General features: G+C 46.5%; 1 protein-coding gene across 1 annotated transcript; it reads right to left on the bottom strand.

Moving 5' to 3' along the window:
* Positions 1-9,283: 9,283 nt before the first annotated feature.
* hspb8 (heat shock protein b8) lies at positions 9,284-22,147 on the bottom strand. The gene is made up of 3 exons (XM_072497049.1): positions 21,571-22,147; positions 19,999-20,062; positions 9,284-9,768 (listed from the first exon to the last, which is right to left on the bottom strand). Exons 1-3 carry the CDS (start codon positions 21,983-21,985, stop codon positions 9,597-9,599), a joined length of 651 nt encoding a protein of 216 aa, XP_072353150.1. The 5' UTR covers positions 21,986-22,147; the 3' UTR covers positions 9,284-9,596.
* Between the last annotated feature and the right edge of the window lie 1,102 nt (positions 22,148-23,249).

Here is a 23,249-nt window from a genome sequence, read left to right as displayed (position 1 = left end):
TCCAATTTAAAATTACTTTCCATTATTTGATTACATCTCGTCAGGCTGTACTCAGACCTTACTTTCCTGGCTCATTTTTGAGAAATATTCTACAGTTGTCTTATTTATACCACTTAACATTTCAAGTGCCTCAATGAAATTGCCCTTTCACCTGCTTTTTCTTTTAGACTGTAGACCTTAAGCCCCTTCAGTTTAGTCACTGCTTTGTATTCATGTCAGAAATCCATCCCCCCTTATTTAGCTTTCTGCTTGTCTTTATTTTGTTAAGTATTCAGCAATGGGTAGAATGTACTGTTACCCTGACTGTCACTCATCTTTGTTTACTGGGCACAAAGTCCCTCAGCTGTCAGATTGACCTTTTACACCATACATTCGAAAACAATATTTTGCTGATATCCTCTCTGAAGAGAAACTCTGTGACCAGATCCAAGCTACGTTGTGTGTCCAGGCCTTGAAATGCAGTATGTGTTTTTCTATCATTCATCTGAAGTGTTTTCAAGGACATCAGCTACCTCATCAACGTCGCCTCTTTCCTTTTGTAAGCTCAGAGCGACTGTTGGCAGACTTTCCGAGAATGAAGGTGTTAGAGCTAAGTGTAATCCAGTCCTCACCCAGTGCCTGCAAACTTCCCCAGGAAGAATCAGTGGATCATAAAATGAGGGAGTTTATGGCTGACTTTTTTCCCCTCGCTTGGTGACACTTTTCTTGTTGTCAATATAGGATTTGACAGGATTTTACAAAGTTACAAAGTATTTATTTCCAGCATTGACACAGGCCAAAGAATCATGCCAGCATTTTGTGCTTCACACAAGAATCCTCCAACCGATCTTCATTTAAGCCCTTCAACATATCCTTCTATTTCCTTCACCCTCCTGTGCTTATGTAGCTTTTCCTTAAATGCTGTTCTGCTATTCCCCTCAACTATTCGATATGGTACTGAATTCCACATCCTGGATTGAGCTTCACTTTAATTGTTTCAAAGAAGTAAGTTAGTGGCAGCACGGGGGTTAGCAATGGTGCATCACAGTGCCAGGGACCTGGGTTCGATTCCAACCTTGGGTGACTGTCTATGTGGAGTTTGTACATTTTCCCCGTGTTTGTGGGGTCTCCTCTGAGAGCTCTGGTCTCCTCCTACAGTCCAAAAATGGTGGATTGGCCATGCTAAATTGTCCCTTAGTGTCCAAAGATGTATAGGATAGGTGGGATTATCGAGGATAGGGTGGGGGAGAGGGCCTACGTAGGGTGCTCTTTCGAAGGGTCGATGCAGACTCGATGTGTCAAATGGCCTTATGCAATGTACGGATTCTATTCCATGAATAATGCCATGAGATATTAGGAATGAAAGGGTTTACATATTCACAGTAAATATTCCTGTCTGCTTTATGGCAAGGCGTTAGCCAAATAGGTGAAAACCTTCATTAGAATAGTGGTCAAATAATTTACTTATATTCATGTGCTGTTATCTGTGACTAATATTGTACATTACATTTTAAAGGTTGTGATAGTTTAATATGATACTTGGTTTGCAACCCAGAGATTGAGAGTTCACATATTACTATAATAAGTTGTTAAACCAAATTTGATAAATATTTCACTTGTGGGTTAGCAATGACCATGAAAGTTTCTGAATTGTCATTAAAAACCTACTGGCTCACCAGTGAGACATTACTCCAGTCTCAAGCAACACGGTTGATTTGTATTGCCTGCAAGACAGCTAGCAATGGCTAATAAACGTTGCTTTGCTGCAAAACCTATAGCTCAACAACAAACAAATCTAAAACAGAGATGTAGGTTCAACTTCGTGGGGCACTGGCAGCAGCATTGGGGAAAGTGGGATCTGAACTGTTGGAACAGACTACACCTGAATTGTGCTGGGGCTGATTTCTAGTGAGCCGAATAACTACGGAAATGGGAGAGAGTTTTAAACTGAATAGTGGGGGGCAAGTGATCAAGGGCAAGGGATAAAAGGCAAGGCCGGCACAGTAGCACAGTGGTTAGCACTGTTTCACAGCGCCAAGGTCTCGGCTTCGATTCCTGGCTTGGGTCACTGTCTGTGCAGAGTATGCACGTTCTCCCTGTGTCTGCGTGGATTTCCTCCGGGTCCCGAAAGATGTGCTTGTTGGGTAAATTGGGCATTCTGAATTCTCCCTCTGTGCACCCAAACAGGTGCTGGAGTGTGGCGACTAGTGGATTTTCACAGTGACTTCATTGCAGTGTTAATGTAAGCCTACTTGTGACAATAATAAAGATTATTATTATTAAATTGGGGGAGATGTGGTATGTCAAAGAGGTGAGATTTCATTGAATGTTTTAGAACAGCACATTCTGGAAGCAACCAGAGGACAGGCTATATTGATCTGGTATTGTGAGAGGATTAATTGATACCTTATAATAATCTTTTTTATTGTCACAAGTAGGCTTACACCGCAACGAAGTTATTGTGAAAATTCCCTAGTCGCCACACTCCGGCGCCTGTTGGGTACACAGAGGGAGAATTTCAGATTGTCCAAATTACCTAACAGCCGTCTTTCAGGACTTGTGGGAGGAAACCAGAGCACCCGGAGGAAACCCACGCAGACACGGGGAGAACATGCAGACTCTGCACAGACAGTGACCCAAGCCGGGAATCCTGGGAACCTGGTGCCATAAAGCAACAGTGCCATAAAACAACTACTGTGCTACTCTGAAGGCACCACAAGGTAGCAGCAATCATAATATGAATACATTTTCCATTCAACTTGAGGGAGAGAAGAGTGCAACTAAGACTAGTATTTTAAACTTTAAAAAAGGGCACGAAAGCAGAGTCTGCTAAAGTGAATTGGCAAAGATGCTTAAGTGATAGATGAACAGGTGTTTAGTGACAGAAGTTTAAAGGGGCATTTCAGAATATACGAATACGATCCCGACAGTGCAGGAGGCTGTTCAGCCCATCGAGTCTGGTCTGACTCTCTGAAAGAGCATCCTATCCAGGCTCACACCCCCACCCTATCCTCGTAACCCACATAACCTGCACATCTTTGGACACTAAAGGACAATTTAGCATGGTCAATCCACCTAACCTGCACATCTTTCGACTGGAGGAGACCTGAGCACCTGGAGGAAACCCACACAGATACTGGGAGAAAGTGCAACCACGGCGCAGACAGTCACCCAAGGCTGGAATTTAACCCGGGTCCCTGGTGCTGTGAGGCAATAGTGCTAACAACTGTGCCACCCTAATAAACACATTCCAATGAGAAAGAAACATTCCAAAGGAAGGCTCCATCATCTGTGGTTAATTAAAAATATTGAAAACAGTATTAAACTTAAGGAAAGGCATTTATTTGTGCAAAGACGAGTGGTAGGTCAGTAGATTGGAAAGAATATAAAGGACATCAAAGAATATAAAAAAGTTTGATAAGGAGGGAAAAACTACAGATGAGAATAAGCTAGCTAGTATTATAAAGGTGGAGAGTAGGAATTTCTATCGATACTTAAATAAGAAAACAGCAAGGTGAGCATTGCTCCTGTAAAAAGTGCACCTGAGGAATTGGTAATGGAAAGTAGGTCCAAGGTGGATGAATTAATCAGGTTTTTTGCATCTGTCTTCACAATAGCGGACTCTAGTAACATCCCAGAATAGTTCTAAATTCGGAAATGGGAGGGAGGGACAATCATCAGGGTCGTGGTATTGAGCAAATTGTTGAGTCTGTGGGCTGACAAATGCCCATGTCCAGATGGACCTCACCCTAAGGCCTTGGAAGAAGTGGTTGATGAGATAGTTTATGCATTGGTTTTACTTTTCCAATGTGCCCTAGATTCGGGGAACATTCCATTAGATTGGAATATAGCAAATATGACTCCTTTATTCAAAAAGAGAAATAGAAATCAGGAAATTACAGACAAGTTAGTCTAACATCTGTCACGGGGAAAATATTGGAAACCATCATTAAAAATGCTACAGCAGAGCACTTGAAAACAATCAAGGCAATCAGGCTGAGTCAATATAGTTTTGTGAAAGGAAAATCATGTCAAACTAATTTATTGAAGTTCTCTGAAGTAAGTCACATGTGCCATGGGTAAAGGGGAACTGGTGGATGTATTGTATTTAGGTGCCACATCAAAGGTTATTGCATAAAATAAATGCTCATGGTGTAGGGGGTAACATATTTGGCATGGATTGAAGACTGGCTAGCTAACAGAAACCAGAGAGTTGGCATAATTGGGTCATTTTTCCAAGGTGTGACATGTGGTGTGCCACAGGAATCAATGCTCAGGTCTCAACTTTTTCCAATTTATATAAATGACTTGGATGAAGCGACTAAAGGTATGGTTGCTAAATTTGCTGACGACACAAAGATAGGTAAGAAAATAAGTTGTGAAGAGGACATATAGAGAAGTGAAGTGAGTGGGCAAACATCTAGCAAATGGGATATAATGTGGAAAAGATTATCTCAATGGTGAGAGACTGCAGAGCTCAGAGATATAGAGGGATCTGAGTGTTCTAGTGTATGAATCACAAAAGACTGCTATACAGGTACAGCAAGTAATTAAGAAAGTTATTGAATGTTATAATTTATTGTGAGGGGAATTGATTACAAAAGTAGGAGGGTTACGTTTCAGGGCATTGGTGAGACCACATCTGGACTATTGTGTACAATGTTGGTCTCCTTATTTAAGAAAATATGTAAATGCATTAGAAGTAGTACAGAGAAGTTTACTAAACTAATACCAGGAACGGAGTAGTTGGCTTATGAGGAAAGTATGGAGAAGTTAGGTTTGTATCCATTAGAGTTTAGATGAGTAGCAACAACTTGATCAAAATGTTGTCTGTCAAACCTCAGACACTTCGACCAGTTTATGACTCAAATGTTTTACCTAGGTGCCTTTCTTTGAGAGATGAACAAAGGATAAATACAAGTATCTGATTCAACCAAATTTATTACTAAACACAGTAAAACAATCACCCCCCTTAAATGGTCCCAATAATAATAACCCCAAGATTCTTAATACTATCTGTGCCGATAAATTCAATCGAGATGAGAGTCCAGTTCTCTGAGTCTCGGGTGTCTCAGGGCCTTAGTCCATGAAGGTGGGTCTCGCACATTGCTTCCTTCCATCTCTGGTCTGTCGTCAAATCTTCTCTGTTACCTCTGTGTGGATTTTCACTGGGGAGGGTCCTGGGCGGTCGAGTTTTATGCCCCGCTTCTTGCCTTTCCAGAAATTTCTCCGTCCCTCAGCGAGGCCTCAGGTCGGGGGTTGGAACATCCAATGGAGTTGCCAATTGTACCTCTGCAGGATCACAGGAACCCAACCCCAGGGGTCCATTCCTAGGTGTGTTGTTGGCATGTAACCTCTGTCCATATATGGTAATGGCAGGAAAACTGAGTGCCAAAATGTCTAGCTTTATCTGGGCAACCCAAAACAATCAATCCATATGAATTGGACTGATTATTTTCTGCTGGGTGATTAACAGGGCAGGTCCAGACATGTCCTGGCATTTGTTTGTGTTCAGTGTATTCAAACTTCCTTCAGGCCAGTCATGGAGCTGACTGTGATTTGATTTAAATGTCTAATTCTTAATTTAAAGTGTCCGATATTATTGGGCCTAAAATTCAGGGTGCTGTCCATTTTACAACAAGAATCTTTAAGGTCCTGAGGAGTATTTACAGGGTAGACGTGGAGAGGATCTTTCCTGTTGTCAGAGAATATAGAACTGGTGGTCGCTTCTGTCATTTAAGACAGAGATGAGGGGAATTATTTTCTCTCAGCGCTTCGTAAGTCTCTGGAACTTTTTTCCTCAAAAGGCAGTGGAAGCAGAGTCTTTGAATATTTTCAAGGCAGAGGTAGAAAGATTCTAGATTAACAAGGGGGTGAAAGGTTATTGGAGTGGGCAGGGATGTGAGGTTGAAGTAACATTCAGATCAAACATGTTGTAATTGAAAGGCAGAACAGGCACAAGTGGCCTACTCCTAATTTCTATGTTCGTATGTACCTGGGGCGGATTCTCTAATCCCACGGCAGAGTGTCCACGCCTTCGTAGACGCCGTCACGCTTTACGACGGCGGGAATGGGCCAACCCCACGACTAATTCTGGCCCGCAAAAGGGGCCAGCACGACACAGGAGCGGTTCACGCCGCTCCAGCTGTTGATACCGGCACAAACTGGGCACCGCGGGATCCGCCCATGCACAGTGGCACCGGCGCCAACGCGCGCATGCGCAGTGCCTTCCTTCAATGCGGCGGCCCCGACGCAACATGGCGCAGGACTACAGGGGTCGGCACAGAAGAAACGAGGCCTCCAGCCAGAGAGGCCGGCCCGCCGATCGGTGGGCCCCGATCGCGGGCCAGGTTACATCGGAGGCACCCCCAGGGTCGGACCCCCCTCCCCCCCCACAGGCCGCCCCCCGACCCTGCCACGCCGAGTTCCCGCCAGCTGAGAGCAGGTGTGGACGGCGCCGGCAGGACACGGTGTTTTCACGACGGCCGCTCGGCCCATCCCGGGCCGAGGATCAGTGGGCCGGCTGCGTAGAGCGGCCCTCGACCGGCACCACGCCAACCACGCCAGTGCCAATGGCGCTGATTCTCCGCTCTGAGGAGAAACGCATGCCGGCGTCGGGGTGGCGTGGTGCGATTCGCGCCGGTCGCGGGGATTCTCTGGCCCGGCCGCGGGCTGATAGAATCCCGCCCCTGATTCCCGCAGGACATGTGGGGCGGGAGTTTCCGCTCTCCGACGCCGAAATTGCATTCAGCGATCAGCCAGAGAATCCACATTGGTGCCGAAACCGGGGGCGGCGCTGCTTTTACGAGATGCCGCCCCCTCCAAAACGGCATACACTAGGAGTACGCCACATGGACGATGCTCCGCCCTTGACAAGCCAGGTTCCTGTTGCCGTGCGTCTCTCATGCTATTTGTTGTTGGGAACTCGGCTTGGTGGCTGCGGACTGAGTCCAGCACCGCCATGGTCAGGGAAGAGCTGATCCGCGGGCAGGGGGGCCTTTGGCAGGGGCTGGGGGCACTGGTGGGGGGTGGTCTGGGGGTGGCGAGCCTGGCCAAAGGGGGGCACTATTTGGCAGGCCGGGTACACGCTTGGCCGGCGCCTTGTTGTACGGCGCGGTCGCTGCAGGCCGCCGCCATGCGCTTGCGCAGCCATGGACCCGGCAATTCTCTGGCCATATCGGCAGCTGGAGCCGGGTGCTCTACGCTACGTGCGTATTAGCCCCCCACCACTCAGGGGATCGGTGGCCGTTTTGCGCCATTTGTTCGGTCGTAAAAGGCCACCATTCCCACCCCGGTGACAGCACTTCCCAAGATCATTTAGGAACTGAAATAGGCCATTGGGCCTACCAAACAATCTTTTTCTGATCCTGTGGTGGAGATTGTCTGCCCTCCCCCTGCAGTGTGTTTCTCGATGGTCGGTGACAACCTGCCATTGGCAAGCAATGGGATCTTCTGGTCCCCTTGCTGTCAATGGGATATCCCATTGAATCCATCCATGTCACCGGGAGACCCACGGCAGGGACGCACTGTTGGCAGGACCGGAAGATTGAGACAGCTTGAACAGCCGGAAAATCTTGCATGGATATCAATCTCTTCTAACTACCTTCTCACCCTCTCCTTAAACCTAATGATAATCATCTGGCCCCATTCGTGAACCTCTGGAGGAATCTTGCTCCTGGATTGTTTCACCTATAAACAATGAGCAGATTATCTGCCTCCTATATCCATCTTCAACTTCCTCTTTTTTTATACACAGAGGCATGAAAACGAGTCTATTGCCCTACAGAATCAGATTATTGAGCCATCAAAGTGCTGACTCGTGGAGTGGGTGGGAGTGGGAGTGGGAAAATTCAGAGCACAAAATTAAATACAGCAATATTTGAAATGTAAAATACTTAGATAGAGCTGTCATGATATGCAAACATGCAGCTAATGAACACATAGAATATGGCACGACCAATGAGCAGTCAGGACACTCAGGGGTGGTATCTCATTATAAAAGGGACGAGGCACTCACACCCAGCCTCTTTCCACTGACCAACATCTACAGAGTGAGACAGGGTGTATCCTCAGCATTACACCCCAGCACGTGGCTTAGAGCAAGGCTGGTTCAGTTCGACTGAGTTACTACATTTAGATGAGCAGAGAGTCGAACTCATTGAGAACTGTGCTAATAGTTCAATAAAACACATTGAACTCACTTCAAACTCTGGAGCATCTTTTACTCAAAACTGCATCAAGTGGCAGCTTGTGTTATTCCAAATTACATAACACAAAAGCCTTCAGTCATCGAAGCCCTACAGTTTGGACTTCTCTCTTTAAATCTTCTACCTCACTCTGCCATCCTTACCTGTTCTGGCCTATGTGAGGCTGCAGACCCACAGAAACGTGGTTGACTCTTAACTTACCTTTGAAATAGCTTTGCAAGCCATGCTAGTCAAGGGCAATTAGTGATGGGCAACAAATGCTGGTCTTGCCAGTGATGCCCACATCCCATGAAAGAATTATGGGAATTTTGGGGCAACACGGTGGCACAGTGATTAGCACTGTTGTTTCACAGCGCCAGGGTCCCAGGTTCGATTCCCGGCTTGGGTCACTATCTGTGCAGAGTTTGCACATTCTCCACGTGTCTGTGTGGGTTTCCTCCGGGTGTTCCTGTTTCCTTCCACCGTCCAAAGATGGTTAGGTGGATTGGTTGGTCACGCTAAATTGCCAAGTCGTGTCCAAACGTTAGGTGGGGTTGCTGGTTTATGGGATTAGGTAGCGTGCTCTTTCAGGGGCCGGTGTAGACTCGATGGGCTGAATGGCCTCCTTTTACACTGTAAATTCTATGATCTATGAATAAAGAACCCTATTCCTTTAAGGTTCTCTGTAAAATCCACATTTTTGACAAAGACTTTGGCGATTCCCCTATTATTTACTTCTTGGCTTAGTGTCCACTTGTATCTGATTATGCCTCTGTGAAGAACCTTGGCACATTTGCCTATGTTAAAGGCTTTATATAAATGTCCCTCAACCCTAGAGCAACCCCTACTGCACATTGCAAGACATCCATCTGACCATTTAGTTCTGCCTCAGTGTGGTTTTGTTCCACTCGAATCTATATTCAAACTGTCCAAACTCCTGTCATGTACAACCTTTACAGCCACAAATAGTGACGGTTTTCATTCTATCAGCTTGGAATTCAAACCCAATAAAACTGTGGGACTCCCTGCAGAGTCTGACCCAGTGCTCTACTTCTTCCCCTTGCTTCATGTCAAGTGCAAAGGAATCACAGAATATTATCACCGGGGAAATAATACAATATTTTCAAACATAGATTTTATTCAAAATCAACAATTAAAGGCACTTTACAGGAGGATCAAATATGAACCACTCTGCTACATCTAGCATATAAAATAGATGCTATTGTGCAAAACAAAACCCAATAATCAATATACAGCCTTCTTCTCATATACAAAATAGACCAAAACAGATCAATATCTTCTGTAAGACTATCTAGAAGTATCAAAGTAAACAAACAATGATTTATATACAGTCTTTGTTGACTCTTTTAGAGGCAATAACCTTGGTGTTTTTTGGCAGATTTTGACAGGTGATTTCATAGTCGGCTAAGATTAAGAAACAGTCTGTTCTTGGCCTCTCAATCCATTTTCCTCTGTATCAATACTCATGCTGTCATCCCCATAGAAATAGCAAGGTGGTCTTGCAGGGGGAGCTTCGATGATTAAGACTCCTTCAGGGGACAAGGATGCAAAGACTGTCACGGGGTCAACTTCAATGGGCAGCCTGAGGAAGCACAGAACGACACAATATTGAGCAAAGCTGTCACATCAAATCCTGTAATCTTGACCCAATTGTGGGTTCAACAGTTATGCCTCGCGCATTTATATAATTTTGTTGTTTGTCAATTGTATTTTATACAAAGCCGTTTAAAAGAAGCATGTTAGAGAGATAGCAGATGGAGCTTATAAATTGTGATAAGTGCTGGCCCAGCCAACGATGCCCACATCCCATGAACAAATTTTTTAAAAATCCCACAACAGTGACTGCATGTTAAAAAGTACTGCATTGTCTGTACAGCACTTACATGTTAGGGTCACAAAAGGGGCTGTATAAATGCAAGTCCCTCTTCCTTTTAAATGTGACCAGAAAAATAACTTCTATTTTCATTATCTTCAGGGATAACAGATTCACGTTCATTGGATACTTGGAGAGATGATCAGAGTTGTATCCAAATCCATTCAGCTTTTGCTATGTTGCGCTTGTTTCAAAACAGTTCATACTTGTATCTACATTGACTTCCATCTATCATTCATTCGGCTGTGTGCTTAATTGATCCAAATCCCTTTGAATGCCATTGGTCTACATTGTACTTGCCATAATCGTATTTTATAACATTTTATAACAGAAAGTACAGTTCGCCATATTATCAATGTATTCTGTGAGACAAATGACCCAGAACAGAACTCTGAGGAACTTTCTCCTTATTTTTGCTGAGCCAGCTAAATTCCTGTTTATTTCATGAACCTCAGTCCTGCTTAACAGCCTCACAACGGGAACATTAACGAATTAATAAATTCTATGAAAGCATGCATTATTTTTAAAAATTTGTTCATGGGACATGGGCATCGCAGGTTGTGCCAGCGTTTATTGCCCATTCCTAATTGTCATTGAGGGGCTTGTTAAGAGTCAACCACTTTGCTGTGGGTCTGGCATCACACGTAGGCCAGACCAGGTAAGGGCGGCAGATTTCCTTCCCTAAAGGACATTAGTCAACCAGATGGATTTTTACGGCAATTGACAATGGTTTTGCGGTCAGCATTAGAAAATTTTTATTCCACGTTTTTTATTGAATTCAAATTTCACCATTTGCAGTGACGGAATTTGAACCTGGGACCCCAAAGCATTAATCTGGGACTCTGGTTTACTAGTCCAGTGAGAACACCACTACGCCACCGTCTCACCTATTAAATAGAGTACCAAAAGTTGCTCTCACTGAGCTGTGTACACAGCAATATAAGTGTCCCTTTATAAGTATCCCCTTGATGAATCTTTTATGGAAGCCTGTGCATGCCGATTAACTTAGTGGCTGGACAGGAGGCGAAGCCCCCTAGCCTGGAGGCCTGGATTAATGACATGGCGGGGTTCATAAAATTGGAGAGAATTAAGTTTGCTTTGAGAGGGTCTGCACAGGGGTTTTACAGGCGGTGGCAACCGTTCCTAGATTATCTCGCGGAGCGTTAGAAGAAGATCGATCAGCAGCAGCAGCAACCCTGGGGGGGGGGGGGGGGGACGAGAGACTGTCTGAGGGGATGGACGAGCGGGAGATAGCATGGAGGGTGGGGGGAAACGATACGCGCGGCCAAGAGCCAGTGTATAAAGCTATGTAAATATACCATCTTGCCTTGTATATATCTTGCTCAGGGAGAATTTGCGTTATTTTGTTACGGGGGGTGGGGGGGTGGGGGGGGGGGGGTTATTGTTTGTAAGGGGAAGAAATTGTGTTGTTAAAAAACCTGAATAAAAATTTTTTTTTTAAAAAAACTTACTGGCTGGACAGGAAGGAGGGAATCTGTTTGAGTGACACGGGCGGGCGTTTACGGCCCTGCCTGCTGCTGGAATCGTCCGGTCCTGCAGAAAGTCAATGGACTTTTGGCTTCATCTGCAAGTCCCTCCATGGTGAGGGCAGAAAATCCCGGCCACGAGCTATAAGCAGAATGCTTTTAATTTATGTGTGATACATAGGGGCTGGTTTAGCACAAGGCTAAATAGCTGGCTTTTAAAGCAGACCATGGCAGGCCAACAGTGCGGGTTCGATTCCCGTACCAGCCTCCCCGAACAGGCGACGGAATGTGGCGACTAGGGGCTTTTCACAGTAACTTCATTTGAAGCCAACTTGTGACAATAAGCGATTTTCATTTCATTTCATTTTTTTCATCAATCGTTCCATTTTCATTTTGTGTTGATTGTGTTCGGAAGCAGACATGCTCCTTTGCTTATAGCATCTTATTGGGTCCAATTCATTGCACAACCGTTGAAATATAGGCCTTCAAACTCTAGAGAGATTCTCCTGATTTTCTGCAACGCAGGAAGAGACCCACAGAACCACCCCGCCCCATCCCCCTGCAAAGAAATGCAGAACCTGGAAGAATCTCTGAAAAATTTCAGAGCCAGGGAATGTACAGGAAGTTAAATGACAATCTTTTTATTAAAACAATAGTGATACATAAAGCGATACTTGGGATATATCACAAAGTCATTCTTATCTCCAAGTCTCTTCCTTTGAGTTATGAGGGGCAGCAGCTGTTGAACATGGAGGAAAGGTGAAAGTAAAAATGCAAAATTTGTTCTGAGTAGTTAATCCCAAGATAAACATGTGGTGGAATTTAGAGAGCCTGTTCACCGCTGGCGCAAATTCCGTTATGGCCGCTAAATCTCATGAGAGGGCCATAATGGGATTTGACCTGGTGAGACCTCGGTTTGAGATCTTTCCGCCCCCCCCCCCAACTGTTGACCCGATCAGGTTCACGCTCAGAAAGGATGTGAACTCATTTCCATTAATTTTAATCAATTTAAATATTCTTAAGTGGCTTTACGTCATCACGTACGCCTATGTTGGATCCTCCTCCTCCCCAGCAATGTGACAGCAGGCCAGTGTGAATCACTACTGGTTCTCAAAAACAAACAAGAACAAGTCATAATGACCACGCCGAGGGTGCGGAGGTTAGTATAGCCCCCGGGTGGTGAGGGACATGGCCCTAGCCAACACACTGCCAGATTGGAATTGCCAGGTTGCCAGCAGCAGGCCCTCTAGGAGGTGCCATGGTTGATTGGGGAGGCGGGGCGAGGGGGGGGGGGGGGGGGCGGGCGCGCTGTTCATGCATTCGAGTGGTGGGGGGGGGTGTGTTCTCGATCTCTGTTGGGGGTGGGGGTCCATATTTCAGTCGGGGACTTCCCGATCTTTGTGCGGGGGGGTTATCTCCTTGGGGAAGAGTTTGGTCCCATTTTCTGTTGCAGGCTGAGGAAGACCTTTGAAAATGGTGCCCCCATCTCCGAATTACGGCTTTGCCAGCGTCTTTAGGCCCACCCCCGAGCTGGCTGTGTGATCCTCATCAGAACTCTGTAATTGCACAGAGTGCTGTTTACCCAGGTGAGAAAAGGTATCTGTGAAGCCAGCGAGTTTCACAGAGCTTTCTCACCTGATCGAGCACTCTGGGAAAACTTGGGAAAGTTCCACCCATGGATTAGAAAATATGGAGATGTGGAAAGCCTTGTGATGCTGGGGAAATTTCCAGAGGTTGCCTCGAGGAAACTTATATTTTCAAGGTTATGAGGAGATTTAATAGGGTGGGTAGGGAATGACTGTTTCCTCTGTTTGGAGAGATAGAACCGCATGGTAATAAGTTTAAAATTGTCACGAAAAAACATTTTTAAACTGAGTTATTACATCAGAGACTGCATTGCCACAAGGAAAAGTTGTATAATGGAAGGGCTGAAATGCATCTGAAGCAGATGGAGATACAGATCAACAGGGAGAAAGCAGGGAAGATGGATGCTCAATAATGCCTCTCACTGAAAACAGAAATACAGCTGTCCTTATATATGAAACATGATGTCAGCAAGTGAAGAAAAAATAGATTTTTGAACCCTCAAAGTGGTGCAGAGCAGAAACAGCTCAGAAAGGCACACAGAAATGTTCAAATCAGAAAAGTGAAGCGGCTAAAAAAAAAGAGTTCAGGAAAAGCACTGAGCTGCAGAACAAGGACAACTCTGCAATAACCTGCAGAAGAGTCTGCACATCCTCCCCGTGTGTGCGTGGGTTTCCTCCGGGTGCTCCGGTTTCCTCCCACAGTCCAAAGATGTGCAGGTTAGGTGGATTGGCCATGATAAATTGCCCTTAGTGTCCAAAATTGCCCTTAGTGTTGGGTGGAGGTGTTGACCTTGGGTAGGGTGCTCTTTCCAGACTCAATGGGCCGAATGGCCTCCTTCTGCACTGTAAATTCAATGATAATCTATGATTAATCTAGGACAAAGGTTCGGCACAACATCGTGGGCCGACGGGCCTGTTCTGTGCTGTATTTTTCTAAGTTCTATGTAATGGACAAACGTACACAAAAGGCAAATTCATATCGAAGGATGCAAGTAAAAGCAGAGTTGGTGAACATGCAGACTTTGGAAATTTTCCAATCCCAGTCAAAATGAATGGTGATACATGGCAGAATTGGCAGGTTTTCCTCTGACAATGGCAAAACTATGAGATTGCAACAGACTTAATTAACAAGCCTGAAATCAATAAGAGTAGCCACACTGGTTTTTAAAATAAATTTAGAGTACCCAATTCATTTTTTCCAATTAAGGCGTAATTTAGCGTGGCCAATCCATCTACCCTGCACACCTTTGGGTTGTGGGGCGAAACCAACGCAAACACAAAGAGTAACCACACTGTTAACACTGCTGGGGAGGGGCTGCTACAAATTGTATACCACCCTATATGCAACCACTGAAGAAAGAAAAAAGACGACAGAGATTTTGAGTGCCCTAAACACATATTTAGAACCTTGAGTGAATGTTACATGTGAATGATATGTATTCAACACTGGAGAGCAAGCTGTATAAGAGACCAGTGAACATTATGTGACTATGGAAGAAAACTTGTAGAAGCATGTGAATTTGGACAGCTAAAGATGATCTGATCAGGCATGCAAGACCCCTCGATGAGAGCAAGTTGACTGAAAGATGAGAAACTGATGCTAAATAAAGCAATCGACATGTGTCGAAATGCGGAAGTTGTGAAACACCAGCTGGAGTATATGTATAGCAGAATAAATTACGACATACATTATGCTGAGGCACAGTCCAGGCTAAAAGAGCAGAGCCATTGCAGACAAAAGGACAGATGCAGGTACTGCAGAAGACAGCATACAAATGAAAAGAAGAATTGCACACAGCATGGAAAGAGTAGTGTTTTAACCGCAAGAAGCAGAATTATTTTGCACACAAGCGCTTGGCGAGAACAAAGCAAAACAAGCCTGAACAGAAGGCCACTGGAGGGTTATCTGCAGAAGAGTCTGATGAACTAAACACGATACAGCAAGTTGGTTCAGCCATGTTTACAGGTGACAAATAGTTTGTGATTGTTGTAATGATAACTGCAAAGGGAGAAAAGCAAACAAGAAATGTCAGATAGATCTTTGTGTGTCACGTGATATATTCAACTTCTCAGACCTGTGCGAAGTACCTCAACATGGCAATCTGAAAATAAAACCCTCAAAAGTAAGGTTAAGTCCATATGACGGCAGGATACTCATACTGACAAGACAAGTTAGTCTGACAGCCTCGTGCAATGGCAAGAAGGAAGATTTAGAGGTCCAGATCATAGATGCCAAAAGCTTGGGCTTGTAACCCTGAATGTGCCAACAGAGAAGGGGCAACAAAAGACCTCAAAGAAAGAGCAATAAAAGATCCCAGAGAGAGGGAAATGAAAAAGACTCCAGAAACAGGAAGACAGAAGGTCCAAGAGGGAGGAAGGCAATATTTAAGCAAACCACAAGATGGTTGCTGTCCACATCAGTGAAAGGCATGAACCAAAAGCAAATGAAGCAGTTCAACAGGAAAACATTCACGTCAGAGCTGAAGTGGAAGATTTGGAGGGCAATATTCCAGCTGAGTATATACCATTGAAAACACACAATAAACTGAAGTCTTCAATGAACCAAGCTCTGTGAGATTGGAACAAACTAATTTCAGAGGCAATGGTACCAGGTGGAAAGAATAACCCACAATCCCACAGCTGGCAACTCTAAGTGGGAGTTGAAAAAAATGCAACCAGCTATACAGATGCAATTGTTGGCATATACAATCAGCTATTGAAGCTGTTCCTTCATCTCAATCAGTTGGTCATGGAGAAGGGATTTCACCAGCCGTACTGAGTACCGAACTACCGTTAAGCCCAGAGGTCCTCGAGTCCCCAATAACCACAATGGCACATCAGTCACCAAGGACCATGGGAATGACACTCTCCAGAAAAAGAACAGCACACAGATGAACAATCAATGCCGATGCAAACACATTCTATTCAGACCCCTGTATGGTTTGAAGAAACTTTCCAGTAATTCATGCCACTGGGATCTTCCGGTACCACTGACAGCACACCCCTGTCACGGGTTTCCCGGCAGTGAGGGGTGCATTCAACAGGAAACCCCATTGACAATGATGGGACCAGTAGATACCGCCGCTGGCCAACGGCAGGCCACCTCCATCACTGCAAAACACATGGCGGGTTGCACAGAAAATCCCACCCAATGTGTGTGACGCATGTGCAGTGACTGACTAATAGAACAATCAGTTGTAATGCATGCGAAAATAAGAACTAAGAGCCGGAGCAGGCAATTCAGTCTCTTGAGCCCGCTCTGCCATTCAATATGTTCATGGTTAATCTCCTCTCAGCTTCAACTCCACTTTCATGCCCATTCTCCATACTCCTTCAACCCATTGCTAATTAAAAATCTGTCCATCTCCTCCTTAAGTTTACTCAAAATCCAATTTAGTGTGGCCAATGCATCTAACCTGCACATCTTTGGAGTGTGAGAGAAAACGGGAGCGCCCAGAGGGAAACAATGCAGACATGGTGTGAATATACAAACTCCACACAGAGACAGTCACTCATGAGCTCTTATTTTGTGCAATAAACTTTGATGTGGCACTTTATCAAATGATTTCTGGAAATCCAAGTTCACCACATCAACAGATCCCCAGCCAAGTTGCTTGTTACTTCCTCAAAGAACTCTAATAAATTAAGTCAAACATGATTTCCTTTTCACAAATCCTTGCTGTCCTGCTATAGTTTCCTTAATAATTAGTTCCAGCGTTTTCCCTCTGACAGATGTTCAGCTAACTGGCCTGTAATTTCCTGATTTCTGTGTGGAATCTTTCCAAAAAATGGTAAAGTGTTAGGTTCAATCAGAAAACTGGCGTGTTTCTCCCAAGAGAAACTGGCAGGTTTCCTGACGAGATTTTCCCACACTTTGCCATTTTTTGAAGGGGGGTGTGTGTTTTGCGCTGTTATTGGGAGGGTCAAGCCTGGCTCCATATTTAATAGGAGCAAACTAAGAAGGACTACAAGGAATACCGATACAGGTTTGGAATGGAATTCATATATGTAAACATATAAATTGGTGCTAACTTGCAAGTTGTGTGGGAATGTGATTTACCAATGGCACCAATCGAAAATGTTGCTTAGACATTCTGAGGACTGGGCCCTTAATATTCAGAAATATGGGCTGATAAGGCATGGAAAAGAAGAAGGCAATGATAGTGCTGATGAGAGAAAACATTATTGGAAAGAGAATGTCCTTGAGAGGGCAAGGATAGAATTCATTAGGTCAGAGAGCAGCTGAAAGGGTATGATCACACTACTGGGGATATCATATAGGCTTCCAACTGCTGAGCAAGACAAATAAAAGCAAATCTGCAAGGACATCACAGAGATGTGGAAGAACTACAGAGTAGTAATATTCCCAGGGCGGATTTCTCCCATTTTGAAACTAAATGCAGTGGCGAGCGGCTCGGACAGCATCTGTCCCACTGGCCAGAATGGCAGATTAACATGTCAGATTCAGCACTTGGAACTTCATTAATTATGCACAGGCTGGTTCCCTTCCCATTCTCTGGTGGATCGGCAGTGGATTCATCCACCCACCCTCAGCTGATGGGTTTGAAGGTCGAACACCGTATTTAAATGCCTGTCCCGCACATTCTCTCCAGCCCAGTTGTCTTCACCAGACTGTGCACAATGTCAGCGACCCAGGGGCGAAAGGCTATCAGCCTCAATGAGAAGTTTATTCTTTGATTCAACCAACCTCCCCCATGAACCCATCACCTGCAAGGCACCCACCCTCCACTTGGACCTCTACCCACCACACCTGGCGTCTTTGTGCATCCCCTTCCAGTAAATGGTCTGGTATCCCTTTGACCTCCCTGCATGTGTGATTTTCACAGTGTCTTGTCAGGGTCCATCTTCCCTCCCCTCTGCCTTCCATCATGAAACTCCCCCTCCCCCCCCCCTCCTTGTACTGCCTTTCTTCCACATTGCTGCCCCCTTGTCTTCATCAGGCATCTCTCCTCCCAGCTTCACCATGTATTCCATCCCCAGTGAAACTTCCGACCTTTGTTGCGGTGGCAGCATGAGTCCGACAACACAATGCTGTCCAAATCGACACTGATGTGTGGCACCATGCAGGGGGAAGGGGAGGAGATCCTTGTACTCCCCAACCCCAGGCTCAGTACTGATCTGGCTCGGTGTACAGGAGATCCATAGGTCCAGTGGTACGGTGCTGTCCATGAAGGCCAACGTAGCATGGAGTTGGAGGCAGGAACCGGTCTGTCCCGGCAGAGTGATGAACAGTGCATCAGGAGCATTGCAGCACTACGTCAGTTCTGCACTCACCTCAAAGTCTCAAGAACTGAGGGCCGTCTTGTGGATGCCAACCTTTATCAATTGGGTTTGATGCTGATGTGATTTTCCGCTGACGTGGCACAAGATTGGAAGGCCTGATAGGATTCTTCCATTGAGCATTCATGAGATGCAAATGGCATTCATGCCACCTGCCAGCGGGAAAGCGCCCTGCCATTAAGAGAATTGCAACCCGATTTCACACTGGTCAGCCTCTGTCTTTTTGGCTCCCCTCAGATTTGTCGTGTCCGCCCATCCACCACCAAACCCGGATGGGTTGGGAGAATTCCGTCCAGGGACTTTAATTACTGATTGGATTGGATTTATTTATTGTCACGTGTACCGAGGTACAGTGAAAAGTATTTTTCTATGAGCAGCTCAACAGATCATTAAGTACATGAAAAGAAAAGGAAATAAAAGAAAATACATAACAGGGAAAAGATTAGAACGATTGTAAGTTAAGTAAAAAATGGATCTGTTGTGGAGAGCTCGCAGAGAGTCACCTCGCTCCAGCGCCATCTTCTGACTCAGTTGAAGCAGGACTCAGTTGATCTACCCTCCTTACCCATTCTGGCCTACATGTGACTCCAGACCCACAACAATGTGGTTGAGTCTGAACTGCCCTCTGAAATGCCACTCAGCTCAAGGGAAATTAGGGATCAGCAATAAATGTTGGCCGGGCCAGCGACACCCATGTCCCATGAATGAATTAGAGAAAAACATTCAGCAAGTCTGGCAACATTTGTAACAGCAAAACAAGTGTCTACAGGTGAGATTTCAACTCATTGAAAATCCACTACTTGTCCAGTTAAAATCAGGCCCAACGTTTCAGATCAATGACCTCTCATCAGAACATTCTGACCAAAGGTCCCTTTTTCCCTCTTCGCAGACGCTGCCAGATTTGCTGAGGGTTTCTGGCCATGTTTCAATTTTTAGTTCATTCTCTAAATACTTTTTGACTTAACAGCTTTGCGGTGCAATTAGTAAGAGTTCACGTGAACCTTCTCTGTTGCTATTCTAACAAAGTCATCAGTATCTTTGAAATAAACATTTTCATTTGAAATAGCGGACAAAGGAATTGAATACAGCCGGTTCAAACTTCAACCCAGCCCCAAGTGCCACAATGAATATGGAAAAATATCAACGTTGAGAGTAAAGGGCCAATAAGTGACCTTTCGGATGACTCCAGCCCGCGCCCTCGCTCTCTCAGTCTGTCCCCAGCGATATTTTAAAGGGACGGTCAAATTGGGTTGGGGCGGGGGGCGTAGGCGTGTGCCCGATGGCCCCCTGTTGCCTTCCAGGACCAGCTGGCTGTGGGCACCGTTATGAAACCGACGCAATTTTGCTCATTGTTACTCAGCGCGATTCCATCGCCAAATAAGGCGTTCGTTCCTTCAGCAAGCAAGGAATCCCACACAAGTTCATGAACTCTCTTTCTTTGCGTTTTCTCCGCAGTTTAGACCATGAAAGCTGAAGTTTCACATTGAAAAAAAAAATTGAAAGATATGAGCACCTCGCGGTGACCCCTTAAACGCCCATTTTGCATTTGGGTGTCTGCTACTTACTGGATCTTTTTGGTGAAATTTTTTGAGACTATTCCTCCTTCTTCTTGTTTTTCTTCGTGTTTCCCTTGGAACGATACAAAGTGGGGAAAGGCAAATCAAACCACACGAATCTTAAAATCTGATTTGCTCCGCAAAGCAACTAGTCCCAAGTAGATGTCCCCCAGTGCCTTTGCACATACTCCCTGACAGTCCATTGTCATTATATTGTCTCTTAGCGGGGTCTGGGTCTATCCTTAGCCTGCTATCCCTACACCTCCCGCCCCATCCCCATTCTGATCACCCGCCACATTTCAACTTCGAAAATATCAAACCAGTCCTTTTTAAGGACACACAAAAACATATGATTCTACTTATCACGGAAGCCTCTAAGACACGTTTGTGGTGATATCCATTGCACGTCACCCGAGTTTTCTGGCAATGGGTCAATTTTAGAACAGCCGGCAGTCATGTCCAGTGTCAAAGATTTAATTTTGCTATTTCCCCCAGTCTCCTGACTTTAATTTATTCAAAGTCAAATAAAATCCTCAAATAGTGCCCCCATGCGACCCTTGCTTTCCCACTTGTATTTTCGAGGCCATTGAATTCGATCAAATTCAGCCAAATAAAGCAGGCAGGTTTGTCAGTAATATTATATATCGAAACAATGCTGGAAATACCCAGCAAGTCACGAGAAACATTGTGTGGATTGTGTAGAGAAGGGGGAGAAATGGGACATTTCAAGTGTAAAAAGCCTTTCAATCTGAACTCGTATTGGGATTGAGGGCTCTTCCCAGTGCTGGCATGTCTCTTGCCCCTTTGTCTGATTACCTTAGACTGAGGCGGACTCCACACCTCACTCAGCCCCTCTCCTCACTCAGCCCCTCTCCTCCCTCAGTCCCCCCTCCTCCTCCCTCAGACCCCCTCCTCACTCAGTGAACCATTATCACTCAGCCGTCCTCCTCATGAAATGAAATGAAATGAAAATCGCTTGTCACAAGTAGGCTTCAATGAAGTTACTGTGAAAAGCCCCTAGTCGCCACATTCCGACGCCTGATCGGGGAGGCTGGTACGGGCCTCCTCATTCATCCACCCCTCCTCCCCCAGTCCCCCCTCCTCCTCCGTCAGCCCCCTCCTCCTCCCTCAGCCCCCCCTCACTCCTCCGTCAGCCCCCTCCTCCTCCTCCCTCAGCCCCCCTCACTCAGTAAACCATTATCACTCACACTCCTCCTCACTCATCCACCTTTCCTCCCTCTGTCCCCCCTTCTCCTCCTTCCTCAGACCCCCCTCCTCCTCCCTCAGGCCCCCTCCTCACACAGTAAATCATTATCACACACCCCCTCCTCACTCACCCCCTCCCTCATTCATCCACCCCTCCTCCACCCGCAGCCCCCTCCGATTACTCAACCACTTCTATGACCTCCTCCTGTGATTCCCCTCCCTCAGTCCCCTCCTCACCCAGACCCCCTTTTTTCCTCAACCCCCATCCTTCTACTGCCCCCTCCTCCTTCCTGGGACCCGCTTCTCTCTCTTATATCTATGTGTGTGGGGGGGGGGGGGGGGGGGGCGGTAATCTGGCCTTTCCTCCCAGCCTACCTGATATCTCCACGAAGCTATCCTTGGTCTTGATGGTCAGCTCCTCGGGGGCGAAGCTCTGGACGTTGACGCAGACTTTCCAGGGCTCCCCCGGGCTGATGCTGGGCGGGCTCCTGGCCTCAGGGTAGCCGGTGTAGCGAGCCGTGTAGTGGGGCGGCGGCGGCGAGCTGTAGACGCCCGGAGCCTCCCGAGCCGAGCCGCCGTTGAAGGACGACCTGAGGGGGCCCGGCCAGGTGGACGTCAGCCTGGGCCTGGCCCAGTCGGGCCAGTCGGCCGTGAAGTGCTCGGGAAAGGCCGACATGCCGAACTCGTCGTCCAGGAAGCGAGAGGACAGGCCGGGCTCTCGGAAATGGTCCCTGTTGCCCCGGTGTCTCCCCGGGATCTGACAGGAGAAGGGCACCTGACTCTCAGCCATTGCTGCTTCAGCGGGACCCTCCACCCGGTGCGAGCCACCTCAGAGAGTTTGTCTTTGGATTGCTGTCTCCCCCCCCCCTCCCCCAGGCTTTATAGTTTGCTGGGGATGAGGCCACCGCCAGTTGTCATCTGTTTAATCTGATCTATGAGCAATCGAAAGGAATCCGCCGCCCCCCTCCCCCCCACCGCCCCTGGGGGGAATCAGCCCTATTCATCTTACGTGGGCTGACCAAGTTTAGCCATGCACTCTGACTGGCTGAGGAGCTCAGCCCTGCCTATTTAAAGCAAATCCAGTCATCCTTGTTTACCAGCCCCCTGGTCACCCAGGATGGCGGGGGGGTGGGGGTGGGGGGGGGGAGAAAGAAAGTATTTGATTCACAAGCAACTGCCTGTCCCGTCCGCCCCCCCCCCCCACCCAACCAAAACTGTCTGCTCCCTCCACCTCACTCCCCAGCCCCAACTGTCTGCCCGCCCCACCCCACCCAGCCAAAACTGTCTGTCCACCCCACCCCACCCAGCCAAAACTGTCTGTCCACGCCACCCAGCCAAAACTGTCTGCATCCCCCTCACCCCACACAGCCAAAACTGTCTGCCCCCCAACCCCACTCCCCAGCCAAAACTGGCTGTACCCCCACCCCACCCAGCCAAAACTGGCTTCCACCCCACCCCACCCAGCCAAAACTGTCTGTCCCTCCACCCCACCCAGCCAAAACTGTCTGTCCCCCCACCCCACCCAACCAAAACTGTCTGTCCACCCCACCCAGCCACCCACATAACTCCAGACTGTAAAAATGACCAACATTATCTCGCAAGTGGCTGAGATCTTTCAGGAATATTCCACACGGCCAAGCCGTTTGTGTACATACATAAATATAAGTATGCTTAATGAACACGCACAACACTGCGGCCAGCCGTTCCCGTTGCCTATCTCCTGCTACAATTCCTGGGAAGTTCCAGTCACAAGAAGAAGGGGCCGGCATGCCAGAGATGACTGTGCACATTCACGCCACTTCTCACTGCTGACAGGTTTACCATGTTATCAGGAGGAACGAGGCCCCTTTCCAGGGGCCCTGCTTCCTGCTGCAAATAGGATGGGTCAGAGACTCGCATTTACTAATGTTTCAATTGCCCGGAAATGCCTCAAAGCACTTCACATACATGCGGATTATTTTGAAATGCAGGTTTTGTTTTGTTGACGTTTTTTTTGCAAATGGAATGGAGTGAGATGAATGATTCATCTGTTGTGGAGAAGGATGATCAATAGG

The sequence above is a fragment of the Scyliorhinus torazame genome, chromosome 1, assembly GCF_047496885.1.
Source record: "Scyliorhinus torazame isolate Kashiwa2021f chromosome 1, sScyTor2.1, whole genome shotgun sequence".
NCBI lineage: Eukaryota > Metazoa > Chordata > Chondrichthyes > Carcharhiniformes > Scyliorhinidae > Scyliorhinus > Scyliorhinus torazame.
The sequence above is the reverse complement of the archived record's forward strand: the minus strand, read 5'-3'. Positions and strand labels throughout refer to the sequence as shown.

Bases quoted from the DNA above. Each gene is read 5' to 3' on its own strand.
- hspb8 (XM_072497049.1), bottom strand. From the start codon at position 21,985: ATGGCTGAGAGTCAGGTGCCCTTCTCCTGTCAGATCCCGGGGAGACAC. The intron at 20,063-21,570 runs GTAGGCTGGGAG...TATCGTTCCAAG, and splicing joins TAGCTTCGTGGAGATATCAG to GGAAACACGAAGAAAAACAA. The intron at 9,769-19,998 runs GTAAGTAGCAGA...GTGCTTCCTCAG, and splicing joins AATTTCACCAAAAAGATCCA to GCTGCCCATTGAAGTTGACC.